The sequence below is a fragment of the Delphinus delphis genome, chromosome 15 (assembly GCF_949987515.2).
Source record: "Delphinus delphis chromosome 15, mDelDel1.2, whole genome shotgun sequence".
Taxonomy (NCBI): domain Eukaryota; kingdom Metazoa; phylum Chordata; class Mammalia; order Artiodactyla; family Delphinidae; genus Delphinus; species Delphinus delphis.
The window spans coordinates 14,687,404-14,712,735 of NC_082697.1; the positions used below are offsets into that span (position 1 = coordinate 14,687,404).

Genomic DNA, 25,332 nt, shown 5'->3' on the forward strand with positions numbered 1-25,332 from the left:
GGGGGTAATAAAAGCCACCTTGCATTTTTCTTCTGGTTTGTCATCAACCGCCCATGGTGCCAGCCATCACCACATTCTGCTACTTCCATACCTTAGTTGGGTGACGAAATAGAAATAAAGGGACACGGAAGACTGGCAAGGTACGTGGAGCCCCCAGCTTCGTCTCACAAAGCAGATACGCATGGGGCACTGGGCTTCCTGGGAATAATGTGGGGTGGGGAAAGGGAGCCTGGTCCTTTTTTCCTTCACCCACTTCCTCAAGAGCCCTTGATGTTTTGTCAGCGTGCACAGGCAGACCTCACAGCAGGCTCACCATCTGTGTTTATTACAAACCATTTAATTGCTGCTTATCCCAATAACTTTACAAATATAGAACCACATGCCAGTCTGGGGGTGTTCTGCAGTGAGTCACTACAAACTAGCCCAGGCATAGCTTTAATGCCTCTGAGATCCATCTAGGAGCAGTCCCAGCAGTGGCCTCCGCCATGTGGGTAAGAGGGCCTTGGAGGAGGGCTGCCAACTGTAGCCAGGGGACCTGGCTTCAGGTCTGCAGAGGCGCTTCGACAGCACGATGCTCATTCTCTGTCCGGAGTGTCTCCATGTACTTCCGCATCTTCTCAACCATCCAGGAGGGCAGGACAAAGGATTTCAGCTCCTCTAACTTCAGGTCCAGGCATCCTCTGGAAGAGACATTGAGGAGGAGAGTTGGAGCCAGGGAGGATGTAGGTCCAGGCTCATCCCAGGGGAGGGAGGGCAGGTTTTACCTGTAGTCATCGCTGGCAGCGAGGTCCCGGATGTCCTCCTCAATGAGGAGGTAGGCCTGGGGCAGGAGCAAAGGAGAGTCGTCATTGCCTCTGATTCATTTCAGTCCAACTCGATTAATACTTTATTAAACACCTCCTTAATGTAAGGGCTGGAAGGTGGGGGTGTGTAGTCATAGTTTATAATTTAGCAAAGGAGAGTAAGTAGGGAGAGGCTGTCTGGGGAATAGTTTCTTGAGACAATCTTTCACTCAAGTAGAAAATTTATGGGTGGGAGAGTGGGGAATGATGATTAATTTACTTATAGCCGTCGTCCCTTTTACAAAGGGACCCTGAGGTGGCTTAAAATGAAAGGGCCAGAGGTAGAAAAATACACATGGAAATAGGAAATTAGGAGGAAGCCATATGTGAACTCTGGAACTAAGATAATTTGGTTTTGAACTTCGTGGCAAAAGGGGAAACATGATAAACCACACTGCTGTCCATTAACTGGGCTGTGTTGTCCGGGGGCCTGCAGAACTGCTGTAGCACAATGCCATGGTCTGCAGCAAGAGAGCCCTCTTGTGAGCCTACCATGTGGCGCATGCTGTCCATCACATGAGACAGTCTTCTGTGGGAGACATTTCTTTCCAGTCTTAGGGTCAGGAATAACTGTGTGTCCCCTGAGACATTTGACTGTCTTCATCTTAGGGGCACTGTGAACTATGTGACAGATCAGTTGTCCTTGAGTGGGGCCTGCAGCCAAAAACCTATGGACTTGCACTGGTCTCCTGGGCTGGCAATTTAAAAAATCCCTTTTTAAAAACTAGTCTTTCTTGTGGCTTAATTTTAGATCCTGCGTTGCCTTTTTATCCTCTCTATTTCTTATTTATGTATGTGTCAATGGTAAGTTTCCTGAAATATTTTTTGAAAGAGTGTAGCATATAGTAGAAAATAAAAAAGATAGCTTTCATTGCCAGAAAGGAGATGGCATACTTGTGAGGCCGTTGAATTCTTTCTTAAAAAATAAATTTAATTAATTATTTATTTTTGGCTGCCTTGGATCTTCATTGCTGCTCACTGGCTCTCTCTAGTTGTGGAAAGCAGGGGCTACTCTTCATTGTGGTACGTGGGCTTCTCGTTGCAGTGGCTTCTCTTGTTGTGGAGCACAGGCTCTAGGTGCGTGGGCTCAGTAGTTGTGGCTTGCGGGCTTAGCTGCTCTGCGGCATGTGGGATCTTCCCAGACCAGAGCTGGAAGTTGTGTCCCCTGCATTGGCAGGTGGATTCTTAACCACTAGCCACCAGGGAAGTCCCGAGGCCGTTGAATTCTAATAGGAGCAGTCCCAGCGGTGGGACTAAGTGAGTCTTCAGGTGGGGGACAGGGCATGTGATGGACAAATCCCTCCATGATAGTTTTAGAACACATGCAACGATGATTTTCCTAAGGTTGTTGCTTGATTTGAGCTAAGAACTCTTTAAGTAGAAGTGATTCTGGAAAGGGCTGCCACGTGTGGCAAACAAGTTTCACTGCATGTGCTAATTCCTTCTGACAAGGGGTGCGGCCTGGAGCACAGTGTTGAGAAGAGATTCCATAGCTGATTCTGGTGGAAGAGTTGTGATGGAGGAGTGAAATCTGTCAATGGGCAGCACATGATGGGAAAGCAGTGTTCAGGACATCTTGTACCTGCCATTCTTACATACAGCTAGTATGATCTACATATGAGGGTGCTGTGGAAGGGAAGGGGGAGGTGTGTGGGAGACCTGGGATCAGGCGAGGGAAGCCAGAGATTACAGTCTAGTCTTCAGCATGAAGGAATGGGCCCTCTCTACACTTACAAGTCTCCTTTCTCACACTTGTTGGGCATGGAGTCTCTCAGATTTGTGGGTAAGCTGCCACCAACAGCCCTGGTCCCTGGGCAGGGTGGGTCTCCAGCAGTGGCACGTGTGGCAATACTTACCATCTTCCCCCCTGTTGCCCGCATGTGATGCTGCTCGGCCAGCCAGTGCTTGTCCTGGGGGTCAGCTGCATACTGTGAGGGATGAAGGCATGGGGAGGGGGGGAGGTTAGCCTGGTGTGATGGGCTTTTCTCTTTGGTCCAGAGCATACTCTTGGCCCTTGAGCAGTTCTTAGCAACAAGACCTTGTCCTAGCCTGGTGGATGTAGAGGGTTTACCAACCTCTTCAGAGCAAGCAGGGCTGAGCCCAGGAGGAGGCCAGGGTAGGGAACCCAATTCCCCGAGGTTTAGTACACTTCTCATTCCTGCCCCTTTCCTTTTTTTCAAAATTTAAACTTTTTTTTTTTTGACTGTGCCACGCGGCATGGAGGATCTTAGTTCCCTGACTGGGGATTGAACCCACACCCTCTGATTGGAAGTGCGGAGTCTTAACCACTAGACCGCCACGGAAATCCGAAAAAAATTTAAAATTTTAAAATTTTGGCCATGCCACGCGCCTTGCAGGATCTCAGTTCCCCAACCAGGGATTGAACCCAGGCCACTGCAGTGAAAGTGCTGAGTCCTAACCACCAGACCAGCAAGGAACTCCCCCCTTTCCTTTCTCAAAACACAGCACTTCCAGCAACTGGTCAGATCGTGACTATTATTTTAGAGCTGTACTCCTCTTTGAAGAAATGATCTGAGGTGGCTTACAACACATGTGACTATTATGGTGACCAAATTTTCTAAAACAAAAATCAGGACACTTCATGACCTGGAGGAGGCAGAATAGCATCGTGGTTAAGAACTTAGCTGTGGGGTTCAGAGCTCAGCCCACAGGGAATGCGCGTGGTAGGGAAGGTTGCAGGTGAGCATGTGAAGGTGGCCAATCTGGCCTGGTGGGCTTTTAGGGGGCGGCAGTTTAAAAAAAAAACACACAAGAAAGAAAAAGAAAGAAAAGAATTTGATTCAGAAATTCTGGTTTCTGCTAATTATCAGGTGGTGTAAATGTAAGTGATGATTTCCTTGAGACTCAGTTACTTTTTTTTTTTAAGTTTTCAAAAAAATTATTTATTTTTGTCTGTGTTGTGTCTTTGTTGCTGCACACGGGCTTTCTCTAGTTGTGGCAAGCGGGGGCTACTCTTCGTTGTGGTGCGTAGGCTTCTCACTGTGGAGCACGGGCTCTAGGCGTGCGGGCTTCAATAGTTGTGGCATGTGGGCTCAGTAGTTGTGGCGCATGGGCTTACGGGATGCTCCGCAGCATGCGGGATCTTCCCAGGCCGCATTGGCAGGTGGATTCTTAATCACTGCGCCACCAGGGAAGTCCCAAGACTCAGTTTCTTCATTTGTAAAACAAAAAGTAACACTTATCTTATAGGGTTGTTGTTAAGAATAAAGGAGATAGTGCATAAAAGGTGGTAAATATAGTATATGACACATAAGTGCCCAATAAAAGTAGGTTTTATAAAATAGGCAGATCATTTGAAATGGAGACCAAGCTGGGAAATCTGTATGGTTACTACAGATTTAATTATTTAAATCTGTAGTTTAATTAGTTCACTTCCCAAGTAATATAAATATTAATCAAAACTTTGAAAGTGTGTACTTCCTGACCCAGCAACCCCATTTCCAGGGATTTATCCTTCACAGTCATCCACCCGTGCATGCAGGGATGTCTGGTGCAGCACCGTTTACAACAGCAAAACTGTCGGAAAACACTTCAACATCTATAAGTAAGGGAGCAATGAAATGAATGACAGAAAATCTATTCTGTGAATTCTGCACAGCTGTTAGAAGTAAAATGAGGGAGACTTAATAACATGGACAAATTGCTAAGATATTATTCCCTAGATCTGTAGTGGCCAGCACACTTTTCCCGTAAATATTGGGTTGGCCAGGGACTTTCCTGGTGGTCCAGCGGTTAAGAATCTGCCTTCCAATGCAGGGGTCGCGGGTTCGATCCCTGGTCAGGGAACTAAGATCCCATTTGCTGTGGAGCAACTAAGCCCGCGTGCCACGACTACAGAGCCCATGCACTCTGGACCCCGCATGCCACAACTAGAGAGAAGCTCGCATGCCGCAACTAAGACCCAACTCAGCCAAAAATAAATAAATAAATATTAAAAAAAAAAAATTGGGTTGGCCAAAAAGTTCGTTTGGGTTTTTCTGTAAGATGTTACAGAAAAACCCAAACGAACTTTTTGGCCAACCCAATATTTTAGGCTTTGGTGGCCACATACATCTTTGTCACATAATCTTCATTTTCTTTTAAAAAAATCACCCTTTAAAAATGTCACCACTCTGCGTTGGACAAAAACAGGCTACAGGTTGGATTTGGCCCACAGACCATAGCTTGCCCTGCGTTAGAATGTAAGCTCTATGAGGGCAAGGCGGTGTCTGTGTCTGTTTTGTCCACTACTGTATCTCTGGCAGTTTGAGAATGCTCAGCACTCGATATTTTTTCAGTGAATGAATGAACTTTGGGGTGAAAAGAAAAATCAGAATGTATATAGTATGAGCCCAATAACACAAACAAAATATCACTAAAGGACAAGGACACACACACACTCACACACATATAGACAGGAGACTGAAGGATGATACCATGTTGCTGGGGGTGACCCCTGGGGTAGAAGAGTCAGATTCAAGGGTTAAGAGGAGCTTTGTGTTTTGCTCCCTGTTAGCTTCAGTGTATTGTTTGAATCTTTTTACAACAAGAATGGGTTTACATATTATTTCTATTAACAAAAGTTAAAAAGGAAAAGAAAATTTGAATAACGCCTTTAGGACAGAAAAATGGGCAAAAGATAGAATAGGCAGTTTACAAAAGAAGCACAAATAGACTCTACATGGATGAAAAGATGATTATCACTAATAAAGAATTAAAAGTAAAAACAACAAAAGTATTTTCCCTCCACTTATTAGCCTGGAAAGATTACAATGAGAGATAGCATCCATTGGTAATGACAGTGTGGGCTGGGAGTTTATTAAAAATGATGGGTCTAAGAATTGGGAATGTATGCTGGTAATGATGACCATTTATTGAGCCCTTCCTAGGCCAGGCACTGTCTGGGAGCTTTACTGTGCTTTCTCTCTCTCTTTTTTTTTTTCTACAGAGGAAGTCAGTTGTGTTTTTCTTAAAGTACAGTTGATTTCCAGTATTATATTAGTTTCGAGTGTACAATATGATTCAATATTTTTATAGCTTATACTCCATCATTTAAAGTTATTACCAAAAATGGCTACATTTTACTGCATTTTCTCTTAATTCCACCAACCCTAAATGGCTGGTTTGCATCATTCTGATTTTATAGATGACAAAACGGTCTCAGAAATGTGGAGCCACTTGCCCAGGGTCACACAGCTAGTAAGTAATGGAACCAGGACTGAAATGATACTCTCAACACTGTGCAACAGGAATCTGAAGTAGGTCCAAGAGCATGTCCATTTGGCAGATGATGCAAGCAAGGGTCCTGGGAGACGCAGATCTTACAGAACAGTCAGGCAGAGAAAAGGGTAGGGGAGGAAGGCCATCAAAGGGAGCAGCAGGAGTGGAGACACTAAGAGAGGAAAATGAAGCAGCAGCAAGCACACCCAATTGCCCAGGTGTTGGGAATCCCACAACATAAGACTGAAAAAAGAGAGGAAGTAGGTATGTCCTTTGAAGAACTTGAACTTGCACAGAATGTAGTAGACAGAGCCCATGATTCTGGGACCCCAAGGAGCTGTGTAGTTCTGACAAGGGGCACTAAGCCTTGCACACAGGTGCAAAAAAATATATAACTTGAACACATGTGCATTACTTTTTTTCTAATATATTTGGATGCTTTTGTGACTGATAAAATACAAATTCATTTAAGAGGGTGAATTCATACCCCTCCCACCCCCAAGATTTTCTCAAACAGTGGACACCAAAGCATAGCTCAGGAGAGGAGTCCTGTCTTTGAAAAAGGTTAGAACTGCTGCCTTGCTCCAATTTCTTTATCTTATAGACAACTGAATACAGCAGTGGTTAAGATCTCAAGCTTTGCAGAAGACAGAATCCTAACTCACCACTTACTAGCTGAGTAATTTTGGGCAAGTCACTTAGCCTTCCTCAATCTTTCTTTTTGTTTTATTTTAATTTGTAAAATAAGGATAACAATACCTATCTTAAAGGACAGTTCCAAGAGATAATGTAAGTGTAGCACTTAAAACCGTGTCTGGTACACAATAAACATACGAGGAAGGTCACTGTTACCACTGAGGCACAGAGGTGCTGAGTAAATTACCAAAGGTAAAGGTTAAGGGCAGAGGGGCACAAGAACCCAGATGTTCTGACTCCCTGATGAGTGTTTACTCCCAGTGCCACCTGCTCCACTGCACTGGTCTGCCTGACTCCCAGCACTCACCTACCTTAAAGAGATGTGGATGCTTGATGTAGATTCTCCCTCTGGTGCCCCCCATCCCTAGGGCCCTGCAAAGTAACAGGGAGTGGTAAGGATCCCAGCAGTTGCGGTCCTAGTGGTGGGCCCCCGAGCTCCCCTCTCCCTCAGCACCAAAACTCTTTAGACTTACTTGTTGGCTCGAGATCCCAACACAAAGGTGGTAGACTCGTTCAGCCGAGCTGGGTCCCACTGTGCAAAAAATAGAGAGGCTGGTGAGGCTGAGCTTTATCTGGTGGGCGGGACACAAACACTCCTCCCTGACCCTCTCCTACCACCACCCTTGTCCACTGTTCATCAAACAGCTGATTCAAGAAACCGAGTACTTTTAATATGCTAGGTCCTCTGCTCCATACGGGGGGTGGGGGGTGGAGGGGTGGAGGGTAAAGGAATGAATTGGAGATAGTATCTGTTCTCCAGGGGGCCACAGACGTAGGTACAGATAATGATGCCATCATGAGATGGGCAGTGACATAGATGAGTGCACAGCCTAATGGGAGCCAAAGGGAGGGTAACAGGACGGCTTCCTTGAAGGGGTTAATTCCCAAGTTGGTTCTGACAGGGAGAGCACAAGCTGGACAGAGTAGAGGGGAGGAAGGAGGGGCAGCATGAACAAAGGCATGTGAGAGCTGGTTTGGCTTGTTGGAGAAACCACAGCGATTGTGTTGCTAAAAGAGAGCAAATTAGGGAGCGGCAATTGACGAGGCTGGAGAGGAAAGCAGAGAGGGGCTGGGGACCCTTGTACACTATGTGGACGGCTTTTCATTTTGCTCATTCTGTCGGTGATGGGGAGTCACTGAAGGCCTCTAGACAGGGAGAGCCGGATTTGTGCTCAAGACAGCTCGCTCTTCTGCAACGTGGTTAACGGGCATGAAGTGTCGAGGCTACAGGCTGGGTGGGCAGTTTAGAGGCAGTTGTAATTAGAGCAGTTTTGAAAGATGAAGGCTGGAGCTAGGATGGCAGTACGACGAAAAAGAGGGAATAGGAACTGTGAGAAACGTATTTAGGAGGTAGAATCATCCGGGACTTGACTGGATGTCTGGAGGAAAAGGAAACGAAGAGGCAAAGATGACTCGAGTAGAAAAGGTCGAAGCAGGTCTGGGGAAAGGCTGATTTCAACTTTGGATATGCTGAGTTTGAAATTCTATGGAGATTCCAGGCCGAGAGCGCTAGCAGACACTAGGATATACAAGCTTCAAACTAGAGAGAGAGGTGTGGGTCAAAGAGGTAAGGCAACTTCAGCACATACTAGTCCCCGAAACCATACGAGTGGATGCTTTAGATCATCCAGAGAGAAACTTTAGGTGGACAAGTGGGCAATGGAGAGAATTCTGGGGAATGCCTACTTGTACGGGTCACTGCTGAGGAAGGACTCACCAGAGAGAGAGAAGGGGTGTCTGGAGTGGAAGAGAAAGGTCTAGGAGACTCTAAGGGAGCAGAGTTGAAGAAGAAAGGTGTGGTCACTGGTGGAAGCAGAGGGCCAGTACAATAAGGGGCGGACCGTTTCTACTGGACACAGCTGCAACCCGGACAGTGGAGCTTTCACCTACCTTACTGGGCTTCCATGTATGATTTTAGTTGAAGAAAGGATTCTACTCTTAAAAAAGCTTGCAAACAACTGTTCTGGAGGCAAGAGTTAAGAGCACAGATTGGTGTCCACGGACCTTGGCTGGGTTTGACACGGCTCTGCCACTTACGCAGTACGTGACTTTGGGCAACTGTGTGGTCCTCAGTGTCTTCAGGTGTATCAAGTGTATAAGATAACCAGATAAAATAATATAATTTCTGCCCAGGAGGTAGGAAAGAAAGCTCCTGAACCACAGAAGGGTAACAGAATCTACCTCATAAGGTTGTTATAAAGATTAAATGAGGGAATCCATACAAAAGATTTAGGGCCGTGCCTACGACATGTTAAGTACTGGATAAATATTAGTGACAACTAGCTTTTACAGGGAGAAGCCTTCAGCAAAGACCAAGCCCTCTCTCTGTTTTGCCCCTAATTTCAGTCCTTACTTGGGATGCTTCTGGAAGGCCAGAGTTGGGAGGTGGGGTGGGAGGTGAAAATGGCTCTGGAATGGCATGCACATGTCCTTCACCACCCCCAGCCCCTTTCCCTCAAGGTGGAGCCCAGAGCCTGGATTGGGTCTCCTTGGGACAGCAGTCACTGCCATGCTCACATAATCATACCTTAGGACCTTCCCGACGAATTGGTTCACAGGATTTTGGTTTCCATCTGATTGGAGGGAAACGAAGAAAGGTGAATCCCCCAAGATCAGGCCTAGGACTGGAAGACGGTTTGCTGCTGCTGGTGGGAGCTCCGCATATACTCTCGCTCCAGCCCTGGGTGGACTGCTTCCTGGTGCTCATTAGAGGAGGTGCAAAGGGAAAAAAGCACAGGGACTAGGAGCCATTCAAGGACTCGCTCTGCTATCACCTAGCCATATGGGCAAGTCCAAGAACCTCTCTGGGCTGTAGTTTTCTCATCTGTCAGGAGGCGATAACAGCAGCAACTCCCTGTCTTGTGTTAGTGAGGAATGAACGTGCTTCGGGCCGGGGACAGAATCTAAGGCATGAGGATTAGGCTCCCACATAAAACTCTGTTTGACAAAAGATTCTGTTGCTTTAAAAATCTTTGAAAATGACCATCCTGGAGGCAATGTAGTACAGTTTTGCCCTTTATCAGCTGTCTGACTTTGGGTAAGTAATTCTGTTTCCTTATCTGCAAAATTAATTATACCATCCTTAGGGTGTGGTTGTAAGGATTAAAAGATCAAGTATATATAAGGTATTTAGACCAGTTACGGCACATCACAAGCATTCAATACACACTACCAATACAAGACCTCTGGTGTTGAATGAAGCTGTGCTGAACTGTTCTGGGGTAAAAACAGGATACGACAACCTCCTCACTGCCTTCTTTCCCCACCCCTCAGACTAGAGAGCGCTCCCCTCCACGGGGACCTGGCACAAATGGATCTGATTTTGCCAGGCAGAGAACTCTGGTCTCTTTTCCTCCCGGCCCACTCCCTCCCAGCTCCTCCCTTTGGTTCTGTTGGCCCCTACTCACACCATGCCTGCGGCTGCACGGTCATTTGACAGGATGTGTCCCGGAGGTCGTCCCTTCCTCTGCCATAAAGAACAGGTGTCAGTGGCCTGACCCTGTGGAAGTCCCCACCCCACTGGCAGGTCCAGGGTCACCTGAAGGAGATGGTTTCCCAACGAGACCAAATGACGCCCTTTCCCCAGCCAGAAAACCAGGAGATGGTTTACCTTTTTGGGAACGGGGCTTCCTCGGTGGGCACACTCCTCTTCTGCCTGCCGGCCACGCTGCAGGAGAAGGGAAAGGAGTCAGTGGGAGGCCAGTGGCCGGGAACTGTGGGTCCCCTGGGGCTGCAGAAGACAGAGCCCCTGGACCACACCCTCCAGCCCCTCCCTGAGCCGGGACTCAGCAGCCCTCCCAGCATGATGCTATTTAGACCTGGTCCCACAAATGGGTGGTCCGTGGAGCCTCCCCTAGGCCACAGAGTTCACCTGCCTCCCATTCTGATCGGTCTCCCCCTCCAAGACCTGAGGACACAGTGACTCTAACCTTTATCCCTGGAAGCTCATGGGTCAATCTGGGTATTACTCTTTCTCCATCTGAAAACAGCAGTTTAGCCTGAAGGGACAAGACCAAGTGTTAACAGTCACTATTTTGGTGGTAAGCCTCTCTGCCCCCATTTTTATAGACACAACTTCAAACTGGGTTAAAACTCTTTCATGGTCAGTACAAAGGGACCGTGAGATATGCATACAAATAGATATCTTTTTTAAAAAACTTGAATAATTCATGACCATTGTTGAAAAATTAGAAAAATGTAAATAAGCAAAATGTAAAAAAATCAAATCTGAAACCTCAGTACCCACAGAATACTATTAACATTTCAATGTAAATTCTTCCTCACTCTTTTCCATGTAAACACATGCTATGTATTTTTTCTAACTAAATGCACTGATATTAAACATATTCCTCAGTAAGCTGCCGTTTTTCGCTTAATAAATATTGAGTGCCTAGTGCGTAAGTGCTGGAGACACAGCAGTAAATAGCACAAGCAAGGGCCTTGCTCTGTGGAGCTCATATTCTGTGGGTGATCCGGATGATAAGCAAATAAACAAACATATAAACAAGGTGACTTCGAATCATGAATTTTTCTCTGAGAAGGAAAAACCCTAGCTAGGCAGATGTGATGGAGAATCACCAGAGGGGAGGGCTACTTTGGGTAGGTGGTCAGGGAAGGCCTTGCTGAGAAGGGAGCCTCTGAGCTGAGATGTGAAGAAGGAGCCACGTATAGAAAAGGCTGAGCAGAAGCGTGTTTCTGCCGCAGGAAGGAGTGCAAAAGCCCTAAACTGGGAACAGACGTGGCTCATTTGAAGAAGAGGATGGCCTCTAAGTAATGGGAGAAGGAGAGAGTGGTGAGCGAGGAGCGTGGGGAGGCTTGCAGGGCTTTGCAGGCCTGTGCAGAGTCAGGATCACGTGACCTCTCAGAGCAGCATTTGACAGCCCTGAGAGCGCTCTCCTTCCGGAAACAGTCTTCTACTGGCTCCTGTGGCCACATGCCCTGGTTTTCCTCCTACTTCTCTGGCCACCCTTTTTTTTTTTTTTTAAATTATAAATTTTAAAAAAATTTTAAAAATTATAAATTAATTTATTTTATTTATTTTCATTTTTGGCTGTGTTGGGTCTCCGTTGCTCCATGTGGGCTTTCTCTAGTTGCGGCGAGAGGGGCTAATCTTCCTTGCGGTACGCGGGCTTCTCATTGTGGTGGCTTCTCTTGTCGCCGAGCACAGGCTCTAGGCGCATGGGCTTCAACAGTTGTGGCACGCAGGCTCAGTAGCTGTGGCTCACGGGCTCTAGAGCGCAGGCTCAGTAGTTGTGGCACATGGGCTTAGTTGCTCTACGGCATGTGGGATCTTCCCAGACCAGGGATCGAACCCATGTCCCTTGCATTGGCAGGTGGATTCTTAACCACTGCACCACCAAGGAAGCCCTCTGGCCACTCCTTCTTAGCCTTCTTTGCTGGCTCATCCTCCTCAATCTGGTTCTTTTCATTAGATATTCTGTCTGCTCTCATTTATGCTTATGGCTTCAGTTAACACCTATCTCCCTAATTTTCTATCTTCAGTGGTAGCCTCTCCTTTGAGTTCCAGATTTATGTAACAGTCTGCCCCATGTCTACGTGTAGATGTCTCAAATTTGCGAAGTCGAAAACTGAACTCATGATCTTCTCCTCCAAGCTTTGTCCCTTTTCAGTGAAGAGTGCACAAATCTCAGTGTGTAACTTTGCACACATCTGTGTGGTAATTTAATTCAGACCTGTATTGCCTAACTAGGCTGTAGGTTCTATGAGAGCAGGAACCCTGCCTGCTCATTTGCCATGTTAATCCATTCAATCATTCGATAAACAGTGTACACATATTAAGAGTCATATTCTAGGTCTGGGAATACAGTGGTGAATGAGATCAGGCCTCAACTGGTGTAAAGCTCAAGATTTTAGCAGAGGTTGGGGATGGGAGGGAGGTAGAAAATAAACATGTGTACTATTAATAATTTCAGATTGAAATAAATGGCGGAATAAACAAGTAAGGTGATAGAGATTAAATGGAGGTGGAAAGGGAGTAAGATGGCAGTGGGGTGGGGGGCACTACTTTAGATGGTGTGGCCAAGGAAGGCCTCTCTGATGAGGTGATATTTAAGGTAAATCTAAAGAAAAGAAGGAACAAGCTTTGTAAAGAGTTAAGCGTATGCCAGGCAGTGAGAACAGTGTGCCTCTCAGTGAGAAAAGCAAGTGCAAAGGCCCCAAGCCCAGTGTGCTGGAGAAGCAGAAAGGATTCCTATACAGCTAGAATGTAGTCAGTGAGGGGGAGGTGGGATGAGATAAGTTAAAGAAGTATGCAGGAGAGGTCTAGGTAGGGCTCTGTGGGTCATGGTAAGGCATTAGGGTTTATTCTGCCAGCAATGGGAAGTCACTGGAGGGTTTTAAAGAGGAGAGTGACACAATCTGATTCATCTTTAAAAAGATGGGTCTGGCTGCTGTAAGGATGGAGTGGAGGAAGGCAAGAGGGGCAGTAGCTCAGGGCTGAGATATACATTTGGAAATCATCACCAGTTAAACTGGCTTCAAAGCCACAGGACTAGATGAAATCACCTAGAACGAGAGGCAGCCACAGAAGAGATGGGATTTGTGAACAAAGCAAAACAATGAGCGCTGTTCACCACTCAGCACTACAAGAGTTAAGTCGTAACCCACTGCAAGTAGACAGTGCACCCCGAGAGAAATTCAGGATGAGAAACAGGATGAGGCACTCTGTGCTTTGGATAAACAGGCCCTTAGACAGTTAGATGCATATCTCAGGGAGAATCTCAATGACCCCAGATTCTTGCATCTTCCCATACATAGAAAAGCAGCAAAATCATTAACTTAAGATGTCTGTTCTTTGTCATCAGCAGTAATCTTTCACCAAGACGTATGCTTGACTGCAGCGCCTGCCCCCCCCCTCCCAATCATATATAAACCACCTCTTCGGAGCAGTTCCCTCAGAGCCACTGAGAGGCTGTCTCTAGGTACAGTCCTCAGTAAGTCCCTGAATAAAACTTAACTTGCAACTCTTACATTGTGTGTTTGTTGTGTGTTTTTCTGTAAGTCGACAGGTCTGAGGACTGAACTTGGGAATGCGTCAAGTTAGTAGCAGAGAAGAAGAGCTGAGGAAAGTGAGGAGGAGTGACCGATGAGGCTGGAGCAAAGTCAAGGCACTGGAGCCAGGAGAGGAGTGTTCCAAGAGACATGAAGTGATCCACTGCGACGAATGCCACCAAGAAGCTGAGTAAGCTGAGCGACATGGAGGTTACTGGTGACCCTGATATAAGAGGGCTTTCTGTGAACTGGTGGGGACTGAAGCCAAAACAAAGTGAGTGAAAGAATGAATGGAATAAACAAAAGAAAAACAAATCAAAGGAAAAGAACCAAACCAAACCCCCCCAAAACAGGGAATTCCCCAGTGGTCCAGTGGTTAGGATCCCGTGCTCTCACTGCCAAGGGCCCTGTTGAATCAGCTGTGCCGCGTGGCTTACGCGGGTGGGGGGGGGATGACAAAAAAAAAACAAATGAAAGAACTAATGGAATGAATGGGAGGTGACAAAGTAGAGTCAGGGATAGCAACCTTTTCTAAAGTCTGGCTATAAAAGGGAACAGAGAAATAGTGTGGCCTCTGAAGGGGACTGTGGGTTCAAGGCCGGTCTGTTTCGTTCTCCATTGTATTCTCAGTGTCCCAGTGAATGAACACACATGTGTATAAACATACGTAGGGGAAAAAATGGTAAACACATCAAAATGTTAATAGAAGTTATTGTTGGCAGTAAGATTATGAGAAATTTTAATTTTCTTCTTTGTAATTTATATTTTCTAATTTTAATATAACACCAGCAGCAAGTAACATTTATTGAGTCTTTGCTACTGATCTAAATGCTTTAAGAGTATTGCCACATTTAATTCTCACAATAATCCTATGAGGTAGAGCCTCTAACTCCACTTTGCAGATGAGAAACCTGACGTTTAGTGAGGTGAGGCAACTTGCCTAAGGTCACACAGCCAGTCAGTGCTGAAGCCAGGACTCAAATCTGCGCAGTCAGAATCAAGAGAAAACTTGCATCCTTAGCTACTATGACACATTTTTCTTAGTGAATGTGTACTACTTGCATAAATAAAACGAAGAAATAACCACAACTACCTTGCAAAACAAAATCAATCAAAAACCCCAAGGCCACGTGCCATAGATAAGATCAGTCATTTCTCCCTAAGAAACAGCTGTAAAGAGGTAGTGAAGAAGATTAGGAAATACCACTGAGATGGGCAAGATGGGGTTTCAAAAGTGAAAACAAGCCAATAAAGTCTTAATCCCACTAAAACCAAGAAATAGTCTAGTCTGATTCTATCAGGTCCAGTCTGAAGAATCTTTTACTGTAAGAAGAAGTTCTGCAGCAGTTTAGACACGGAGCTTCTACGCATCCCGGCCCCCTGAAAGTGAGGCTGTGTTGGGAGGCAGCAACATGCACCACACTGAGAATGTCACTGCCCTGTATTTAGCATCTAGTACGCTTTGTATGTAGCCATTCGGTGTTGGTGGTTTATGTGTATCATCGCATTTAATCCTCACAGCAAAACAGTGGTCCTAGTCCAAAATCTAGACATGAGTAAACTGAGGGTCAGAAAGGTTAAAAGACTTCTTCAAAATTTCTTTCTTTTTTTTTTGGCCGTGCCTCGGGCTTTTGGGACCTTAGTTCCCCGAGCAGGGACTGAACCCAGGCCCTTGGCAGTGAAAGCATGGAGTCCTAACCACTGGACTGTCAGGGAATTCCCCCAAATTTCTTGATTCATCTGGTTTTAAGTTAGACTTTGGGCTTTCTACCTTCCTATGCTCTGATTCCACGTGTTCTGACCACACAGTTACATCAGTACTGGAAGGGGGAAACTGTGGAAAGTGGATGTGGGGACTCAGAAGCCTGGAAAGGTATGAACGTTCAGCGAGTGGAGGTTATGCCCAATTCACTTTAACTCCATCTTCACCTTTCACTGGGACTCCTGAACGGTCTCATAAATTTCCCTTTCCATCTCCATGGCAGATTCCCAAGCTAATCTCCTCATGGCAGCCAGAGTGATCTTGAAAATACAAATTTCATTAGGTAGCTCTTCTGCTTAAAATTCCACACCTATAGCTTGGTTTGCAGTGCTCTGCCATCCTCTCCAATCTCTGAAAACCAACAACACTGGCTTCTTTCTTTCTCCACTCTGCCCTGCCCCTGGGCTCGGCACCCTCTAGTGTACTCTCTCATCACCTCCTATGCTTACAGCATTTATAACAGTTTCTGATTATAGACCTATCGTATGATCACTGGAGTAATGTCAAGGGCTCTGGGGGCAATGACTATGTTCATATTGCACAGCCCTGCTGGGGCCTGGCAAATAGTAGGCCCTCAACACATATTAGGTGAAGAAATAAATTCAAGAAAGCATTTCAGGATGCAAATGAGAGTGAAGGTTTTATCAATTTAATATTGATTCAGCTCAAACTTATAAGATTAGTGTTAGCAAACTGCCCTGTTTTATTATCAGCACATGTCACAACTGATTATAACATATTACAGTCCCAGAGTGAGTTAATGAAATGGCCTCCTATGAATTTGATTAGCTTAAATTTAATAGTCTATGAGAACCAGATCAGCTTTCACTGCCCTCACAGGATGGAGTTTTGCTTTTTCAAAGCTGAGGTCTAGGCCCTGGTCTTGCTCATTTCTGAGGCTGTGCCTGAGTAGCTAGTCAGCCAACCTCCCGGAAGATGTTACTCTCTCATCTCACGATAATTACCCTCATGGTACTGACCTCAAGCCTGCCCTTGTGGCTATGGTTATGAAGAAATTTCCATTTCTGACAGCTAATGGTTCCACAGTCAAGCACAGAATCTGGGTGATGCTGACAATTCCTATTAATAACAGCAGCTGACACATGCAAACTGTTCACTGCTATCTTGAGGACACAGCCATTTCTAGACCTGATGTCATGACTCCTGACCACTTTGAGAGGCAGGGAGGCAGAAAGGGTGACAGTTCTCATGATACCAAAAGGGGCTGCGATTACTTGAAGGATCAAATCAGCAAAAGCACTTGCAGAGGCGAGCCAGACCTTAGCTATTCTCTCTCTCGCTTGTTCCAAGCCACAATTTCTTCATCTTTAAACTAGGGATGGAAACATGCCTTCTGTACAGGTTTCTTCTGAGATGTAAATGAACTAACGCAGGTGAAAGCATCTACCGTGGTAGCTGGCCTCTAGTAGCTACCTCCCTTCCCTTCTGTCAGCAAAGCTCTAAGCCCTATCTAGATGTAAGTAGCTCGCCGGGTATCCCTCCAAATACTACTGATGATGGGATCACATTTCTTTGCTGAGCCCTGAGGGCTAAACCTTGTGCCTACATCTCTTTTCCTCTTTGATCTCACCTGCTCCAGGCAGCTCCGACAGGCCTCCTGGATCAGCTGCTCTGCATCCACTTCTTCCCCGACGTTGTCGCGTACGTTCAGTGCGGCCTTCTGGAAGAACTAGGGAGAGGTACAATAGAAGACAAGGTCAGAAGTCCTGCTAATCTGCATCAATTTGAAGGGAACAGAATATAAAACAGAAGCTTTCCTCCTACCCTCAGAAAGAAAGGAAAGGTGATAATGAACACGGCTTTGAGATCAGCCAGACTTAGATTCACATCCCAGGCTCTGCTTCCCCACTCTATACGCTCTTAAGGAGGAGAACCATCATGGAGGTGCTGTAAAACTCCTCTGGCAAAGCAATAAAGCTATTCTTTTTTTTTTTGGCTGTGCCACATGGCTTGCGGTATCCCTGATCAGGGATTGAACCTATGCCCTCGGCAGTGAAAGTGCAGAGTTCTAACCACTGGACCGCCAGGGAATTCCCTAGAAGAATGTGTGTGTGTGTGTGTGTGTGTGTGTGTGTGTGTGTGTGTGTGTGTGTGTGTGTGTGTGTGTGTGTGTGTGTGTATGTGTGTGTGTATATATATATATATATATATATATTTTTTTTTTTTTTTTGCGGTACGCGGGCCTCACTGCTGTGGCCTCTCCTGTTGTGGAGCACAGGCTCCCGACGCGCAGGCTCAGCGGCCATGGCTCACGAGCCCAGCCACTCCGCGGCACGTGGGATCCTCCTGGACCAGGGCACAAACCCGTGTCCCCTGCATCGGCAGGCGGACTCTCAACCACTGCGCCACCAGGGAAGCCCAGGAGAATATATTTTTGACACGAAAAGGTATTCATGATATTTTGTCAAGTGAAGGAAGCAAGTTATAAAATAGTCTGGGATAATGTGAGCCTATTTATCTAAAACAGCAAAAAAGCAAACTGTAGAACTGTAAGAATATATAGAGTAAAAGAACTGTAAGAATATATTAGAGTAAAAGCGGTGATATGATTTTTTTTTTTTTTTGCTTATCTATCTTCTCAATTTCTATAATGTACGTGTCTTACTTCCACAGAAGAAAAAACAACCACACCAGTACCTGAGATGAACAGGTCAGGGAGGCCAGAAAAGACCCAGAGAGTGGAAAAGCCTAATTGAATTCTGACTTCGCCCAGTCTGAAAGAAACATCTGTAGACTGGGAAGGGTGAGACTTGGCCAGGGCCCCAGGATGTCAGCAGTCCCAGCTGGCTGGGGAATGGAAAGGCAGAAGCTTCCTCCATTGGGTAAGAGGGACAGCTTGAGCCTGAAAACACCAAGGGACAAGGTGACATGAGGCCCCAAACCAAGGCACCCGGAGCACATTTGTAACAATAGTCCATGTCTCCAGAAGAAAGGGTTGGTTCTCTCTGGTGAACAGAAAAATTCTGGAACCTATAACGCATGCTCCTCCTGTGGGAGACAACTATGGGGAAGTACTATCATTTTATGTTCAGAATTTTATATATATGCCTTTGCTGTTAACATCAAACCAAGGAGAAGAGTGTGAAAGCACTGGATTAGAGACCTCAAGAGTTTAGGAGGGAAATTCTACAGGCAAAATTAAATGAAATGATCAGATGAGTTTGACTTCAAAACAAAAAACTGGAGATTAATACTGGTGGTTCAATACCGACTACTGACTATATGAAAGCTAGTTAAAATAATCTGGATACTGTAGAACCAGCCTGTGAGGTGGGCAGGGCAACAAATATGTAGGGGTGAGTGTAAGCTACCTCCAGACGTGAGAATGAAATTCAGTCATGAACAAGGAATTCTCAAACACTATTGGTAGAAATGTAAAATGGCACAAACTTTCTGGAGAGAGGGACTTCCCGGGCGGTCCAGTGGTTAAGACTCGTGCCTTCACTGCAGGGGGCACCGGTTTGATCCCTGGTTGGGGAACTAAGATGCCGCTGTGTGGCGTGTGGCCAAAAAAAAACCAACCAAACAAACAAACAAAAGCAACACAACAACAACAACATTTTCTGGAGACAAATTTTCTTGAGGGAAAAATATGTTTCCTCTTTTACCCACCAATTCCATCTTTAGAAATTTATCCCCTAGAAATACTCTCACAGGTTAACAAAGATATACATTCAAAGTGCTCAATGTAGCATTGTTTGTAATAGACAAAAACTATAAGTAATCCGAATGTTCTAGGGACTAGCTCATTAAATTGTGGTACATCCATACAATAGATTACTGTGCAGCTATTATAAAAGAATCAGGGTGAGCTATTATGTATTGATCTAGAAACATGACCAAAATATATTGTGAAATGAAAAAACTGAATTGCAGAACAGTGTGTGTAAAATGATCCTACGTATTCTTTTTTTTTTTGGCCGCACTGTGCGGCTTGTGGGATCTTAGCTCCCCAACCAGGGACTGAACCTGGGCCACAACAGTGAAAGTGCCGAGTCCTAACCACTGGACCGCCAGGAAATTCCCTGATCCCATGTATTTTTTAAACATGAGTGAGTGCACGCGCACACACACGCACACACACAAATAAATATAGGAGACTATGTCATTGTTAACAGTTTGGTATCCTGGGAGGTGAGTTTTAGTGACTTTGGTTTTTACTGTTATTCAATCAAAGAATACTAATACGTACCACCTAGTCCACAATTTTGCTATATTTGCTATCATGTATTCATTTACCCATCCCATTTATCCACCCATAAATCCATTTCCTAAGCTATATTATTAGAATATTCTTTTTAAAGGGGCATGCATTTAGTAATAACAGGAATAAATGAATAAAATTCACAATGTCTTGGATAAAATCAGCTATTTCTAGAAGTTATTTTTCTAAACATTTTTAAGAAAATGGGTAGCTGAGATTTGGAACATCATTAAACAAAGTGATCAGATGAGGTCGATCAAGAGCCTGGACTTACCTGAAGCTGTGATGTAATCAAGTCATTTGTACCTTGTCTAAAAACAAGTGTGGGGCTTCCCTGGTGGTGCAGTGGTTGGGAGTCCGCCTGCCAATGCAGGGGACACGGGTTCGATCCCTGGTCCGGGAGGATCCCACATGCCGCGGAGTGGCTAGGCCTGTGTGCCACAACTGCTGGGCCCGTGTGCCACAACTACTGGAGCCCACGCACCGCAACAGAAGAGGCCACCTCAGTGAGAAGCCTGCACACCCCACAGAGGAGTGGCCCCCGCTCACTGCAACTGGAAAAAGCCTGCATGCAGCAATGAAGACCCAGCGCAGCCAAAAATAAAATTTAAAAAAGTAAAATAAAATAAAAACAAGTGTGGCAAGGACTTATCTTTGCAGACTACATGAAGCCACAAATTGTGTTTATCCAGCATTTGTTCAGGAGAGAAAGTTCCTGAATCATGGCATCCACTACTGGGACAAGCAACAAGGAAAGTGCTTTGGAGGTAGACAGTCCTGGATTGAATGCTGGTCTAGCCTTTTCCTAGGGGCTTAACCTCTTTATTTTTGCACATGTAGAGGTACAGAGGTATTAGAATACTTGGTGCATTCTGGGATGTGCAGAAGTCAGGGGCAGGAATAACTAGGTATGTAGGGGAGTGTGGCTGATCACAGGGGACCATATGTGCCATGTTAAGGAATTTGGATTTCACCCAGAAAAAAATGGAAAGTCGTGGAGGGATTTTAAATAGGGGAGTGACACCATTGGGTTTATATTTGAGAGATCACTGGCAGCTGTATGGAGGGTGGATTGAAAGAGGGAAAGAACAGAGGCGGTTAGGGATTACAGTGGGAGCCTGAATGAGAAATAATGAAGGCCTGAACCAAGGCAGAGGCAAGGAATAAGGGTATGCTGGTCATACTGTGGGGTGGAAGGTACAGGACCCCGCTACTGGATATGGAAGATGGAGCAGAGGGCAGAGCCACTGGACTCTGGTTTCTAAGTGAATGATGGTCCCATTCAAACTTGTCCAAAACTGAGCTCCTGATTTCCCCTGCTTGTCTCCATCTTCCTCATATCAAGTCAATGGCAATCCTATCTTTACAGTTGACCCTGACAAATAACTCTGGAGTTGTTTACTTCTTTTTCTTTTACCCGGCACATCTGAATCATTAGCAAATCCTGTTGCTACCTTGAAAACACATACGGAATCTGATTCTTTCCCAACACCTTTACTGCTAACACCCAAGCCACTATCATCTCAAGCCTCCTAACTGGTCCTCCTGAAGTCTATTCTCTTTACAACTGTCAGAGCGACTTTTTAAAAGTGTTCAGATCATGAACTCCGCTCAAAACTCTCCAAAAGCCTCTATTTTACTTGCAATAAAACCCAAAGTCCTGTCGACTGGAAAGAAAATGCACAACCTGAAAGTTGAGAGTTATATTTTATTCAGTGGACAAAACTGAGGACTTAAGCCTGGGACACAGCATCTCAGACAGCTCTGAGGGACTACCCCAAAGAGGCAAGTGCGGGGAGCCAGGATATATAGGAGTTTTCGCAACAAAGACCACGGAGTCGGAACATCAAAAGATTACTCTTAAATAAAGAAAACCAGACATCTCAAATTAAGGAATTTAGCACTTTCCTATGCATGGGAAGATGCAAGAGTCCGGGCTCAATGAAATTATTCCTTTGATATGCACCTCAGCTATCTGGGACCAGGATCCTGTGCTTTCTCATCCTGAGTCTCCTCAAGGTGCACGGTCAGGGGTGGCTGCAGCAGTTGACCGCTAGATGGCGGGCATCCTGTTTCTATCCTGAGTTCCCTCATGGCTCAACATCAGGGTGGCTGTAATGTGATGGCTTGATGGCTGCAACATCCTTTATTTCCTGATGTGGCAAGCAATAAATTTCATTCACAGTCCTCACCACGGCTTTAAAGTTCCGCCTGAGCTGAGTCTGTTACCTGTCTGGTCACCTCTCCTTCTCCTCTCCTTCCGGCTCTGCTGGCTCCAGCCACTCTGTTGCTTTGAATGTGCCAAGCATGCTTCTGCCTCAGGTCCTTTGCCCTTGTTCCCTCTGCCTGGGTTGCTTTCCCTCCAGGTATCTGCACAACTTGTTCTTTCCTCACTTTATTTGGGTCTCTGCTCAAATGTCCTCTTATCAGAGGGCTTTCCTAGCCACAAGCTATGAAATAGCATCCTTGTTCCCTATCGGTCACTCTCTTCCTGTTCTCTCTGGCATTCCCTGACAAAGTACACATTTATTTAAAGAGGGTAAGGACACTGTCCATTTTATTCACTGCTACATCCCTAAGTGCCTAGCATAGTGCTTGCATTATGGTAGGTGCTCAGTAAATACTTTTTGAATGAATGAATAAACACAAGAGAGAAGGTTTAGGAAGAAAAACAAGAGTTCAGTCCTGGGCTTCCCTGGTGGTGCAGTGGTTGAGAGTCCGCCTGCCAATGCAGGGGACACGGGTTCGTGCCCCGGTCTGGGAGGATCCCACATGCCGTGGAGCGGCTGGTCCCGTGAGCCATGGCCGCTGAGCCTGCGCGTCCGGAGCCTGTGCTCCGCAATGGGAGAGGCCACAACAGTGAGAGGCCCGCGTACCGCAAAAAAAAAAAAAAAAAGAGTTCAGTCCTGAATATGCTGGGATTGAAGTATCCATGGGACATCCAGGTAGAGCCATGTATAAGTTTATTAATAGACCTTGAAAAGAATCTTAAATAGTAATAATGATGATATTATTAAACAAGTAATAAAAACACCTGCATTCCAAGCACAGTGCTAAGCATATTACACTTAAGTCACTTCATCCTCACAACAGCTTGGCCAAATGTAACGGAGCAGGACCCTATGGGGCCTTCCCGGGGGCAGACCCCTCCCTCATATCCTCTGCTTTAGCTCCTCCCTCAAGTACCTAGATAACAGTATCTGATGCACATTTCCTGAATTGTCTTATAGATGCTAAATCCACCACCAAAGGGAAGAAATGAACTACCTGATGAATATGAGTACATAGCCCCCAGAGCCTAAGGATTAATAATGTTAACCCCTGTGACACCACCATTACCTCACCATCAACCAATCAGAGAATTGTGCACGAGCTGATCACAGACCCTGGGATGCCCCTCCCTCACTCTGCCTTTAAAAATGCTTTGCTGAGGGGGCTTCCCTGGTGGCGCAGTGGTTGAGAGTCTGACTGCCGATGCAGGGGACACGGGTTCGTGCCCCGGTCTGGGAGGATCCCGCATGCCGCGGAGCGGCTGGGCCCATGAGCCATGGCCGCTGAGCCTGCGCGTCCCGAGCCTGTGCTCTGCAACGGGAGAGGCCACGGCAGTGAGAGGCCCGCATACCGCAAAAGAAAAAAAAAAAGCTTTGCTAAACCCATCGGGGACTTTGGGTGTTTTGAGCACTAGCTGTCCTGGACTCCTTGCTTGGTGCCCTGCAATAAATGCTGTACTTTCCTTCACCACAACCCAGGGACAGTAGATTGGCTTCACTGCACGTGGGCAAGCAGTAAGACTCGAGTTTGGTTTGGTAACAAGAAGAGGAATTCAAATTACCCCCAAAGAGGAAAAACATTCTTCGGGGGTTCAGAATTGGAAAACTTTTGATTATCTGTGTGTACTAGAAAGAGAGACTGTGATGCAGGCAAGGACTGCCCATGAGTCTTTATTCCTGTTAATTTTTTATCTTTGTGTCCTTCTCACCTTCATGTACTTGTTGAAGACAGTCTGGATCTCCTCATTGATGCTAGGCTGCAAGACAGCTCGGAGGAGATCCATGGAGATGGCAGGATCTGTGAAACTGCATTCAGGAAGGAGACACAGTCAGGAGGCATGTCCCAAACATATCCTTTCCTACTCTGCCCAGCCAATTATTGAGATAGGACCCTTTAATGACAATAACATATGGCTTTTACAGAAAACTAGCCACGTGCCCAGGTGCTCTGCAAACCACATAGATGCAGGACTTTATTTCATACTCATAACTCTATGGAATGGCATTATTTTTAAAGTGTTATAGAGGTATAATACTTAACACAGAAAAAGTCTATACACTTTAACAAACAGTTTTAGTGAACATCCTTTTAATCGCTACCCAGGTCAAGAAACATATATAACCAGCATCCCAAAGACCCATCTTGTGCTCTCTCCCTTCCCTGAGATGGATACTATTAGCCCCACATTTTTTTAACTTCCATGCTATCCTGCCTCTTTGGAGCCTTCAAACGCAGAGCCTGTGAATGTTAGGGACCTTGGGCACTGTTGAATCAACATGCCCCCTCTTTTGAGTTCAGAAGGGAAATGACTTGCTCAAGGTCACACAGAGTTACAGAATCTGAATCTCCTCTTTCTATTGGCCGATGATCTCTTTCTCAGCTCTGTGCAGTGGGGACCCAAAAGCTGCCTCCCAAGCCAGTGCCTGGGAGGGGAAGTCCCACCCAAGGCCAGCCTTACCTTGTTGTCATCTGTGAGCGGCGGCCCCTCCGCTGTACCTGCCGGTGCTTTATCATTATGTTCCAAGGGTTCTGTGGAGACCAAGGGAGCAGATGTCACCGAGGTCCGTGACGCTGGGGTGGAGGTGGAGGGTGGGTATTAAGTTATACCTAGACATCCCTGCTTCTCAGGTGCTTTCACCGTCTCTCCCCGCTTGGGGTAGCGGGGAGGGCAGTGGTTGGAAGGTCCTACCAGGGAAGAGGAACCGAGATAAAAGCTTCCTGCCCCCAAATCCCAACCCCACTTTTTCAGTAACGGGTGGAGGAAAGGAATCAGTGTCCACCGAGGGGCTACTCTGTGCCAGATGAGGCGCTGGGCGCTTTACCCGCATTTATATCCTTTCCCACAACAACTTTACGAGGCAGGGCCTAATCATCTCCATTTTCGAGAAGAGAAAACTGGCGCTCAGGGGCTTGGCAGGGCCGGCCTACGTCACCTAGCTGGGGGGGCGGCACCAGAATATGAAGCCGGGTCGTCGGACTTCGACAACCACAACCCCTCGGCAGCACCAGCCGCCTCGTTCTCTCGCCCACGGGCCAGGGTCCCGGGAGCCCGAGGCCCTGTCGGGCCCAAGCCCAGGCCTGGCCGCGGCTTCCCCGGGGACGCCCTCACCGTGAGAACCAGCTGCCCCGCTGCGCCCGCGTCTCCCAGCTCGGGTCCGCCCCGCTCTGCCCCGCCGGGTCCCCGCGGCTGCTCAGCGTCTCCAGTGGCCCCCATGGCGCCCCCGGTATCCACAAGTTCAGTCCGACTCTGTCACCGGCTGAAAAGTCTCTCTGTGACGTCATTGGAGCGCGCCGCCCGCAGTCTC

General features: G+C 46.3%; 1 protein-coding gene across 1 annotated transcript; it reads right to left on the bottom strand.

The window, feature by feature from the left end:
• Positions 1 to 309: 309 nt before the first annotated feature.
• On the bottom strand, positions 310 to 25,284 carry DNTTIP1 (deoxynucleotidyltransferase terminal interacting protein 1). The gene is made up of 13 exons (XM_060032685.1): positions 25,137 to 25,284; positions 24,486 to 24,556; positions 23,736 to 23,832; positions 17,123 to 17,221; positions 10,688 to 10,756; positions 10,369 to 10,425; positions 10,166 to 10,224; positions 9,286 to 9,331; positions 7,232 to 7,290; positions 7,070 to 7,130; positions 2,699 to 2,770; positions 765 to 820; positions 310 to 680 (listed from the first exon to the last, which is right to left on the bottom strand). The coding sequence occupies exons 1-13, from the start codon at positions 25,239 to 25,241 to the stop codon at positions 542 to 544; spliced, it is 990 nt and encodes a 329-aa protein (XP_059888668.1). The 5' UTR covers positions 25,242 to 25,284; the 3' UTR covers positions 310 to 541.
• Between the last annotated feature and the right edge of the window lie 48 nt (positions 25,285 to 25,332).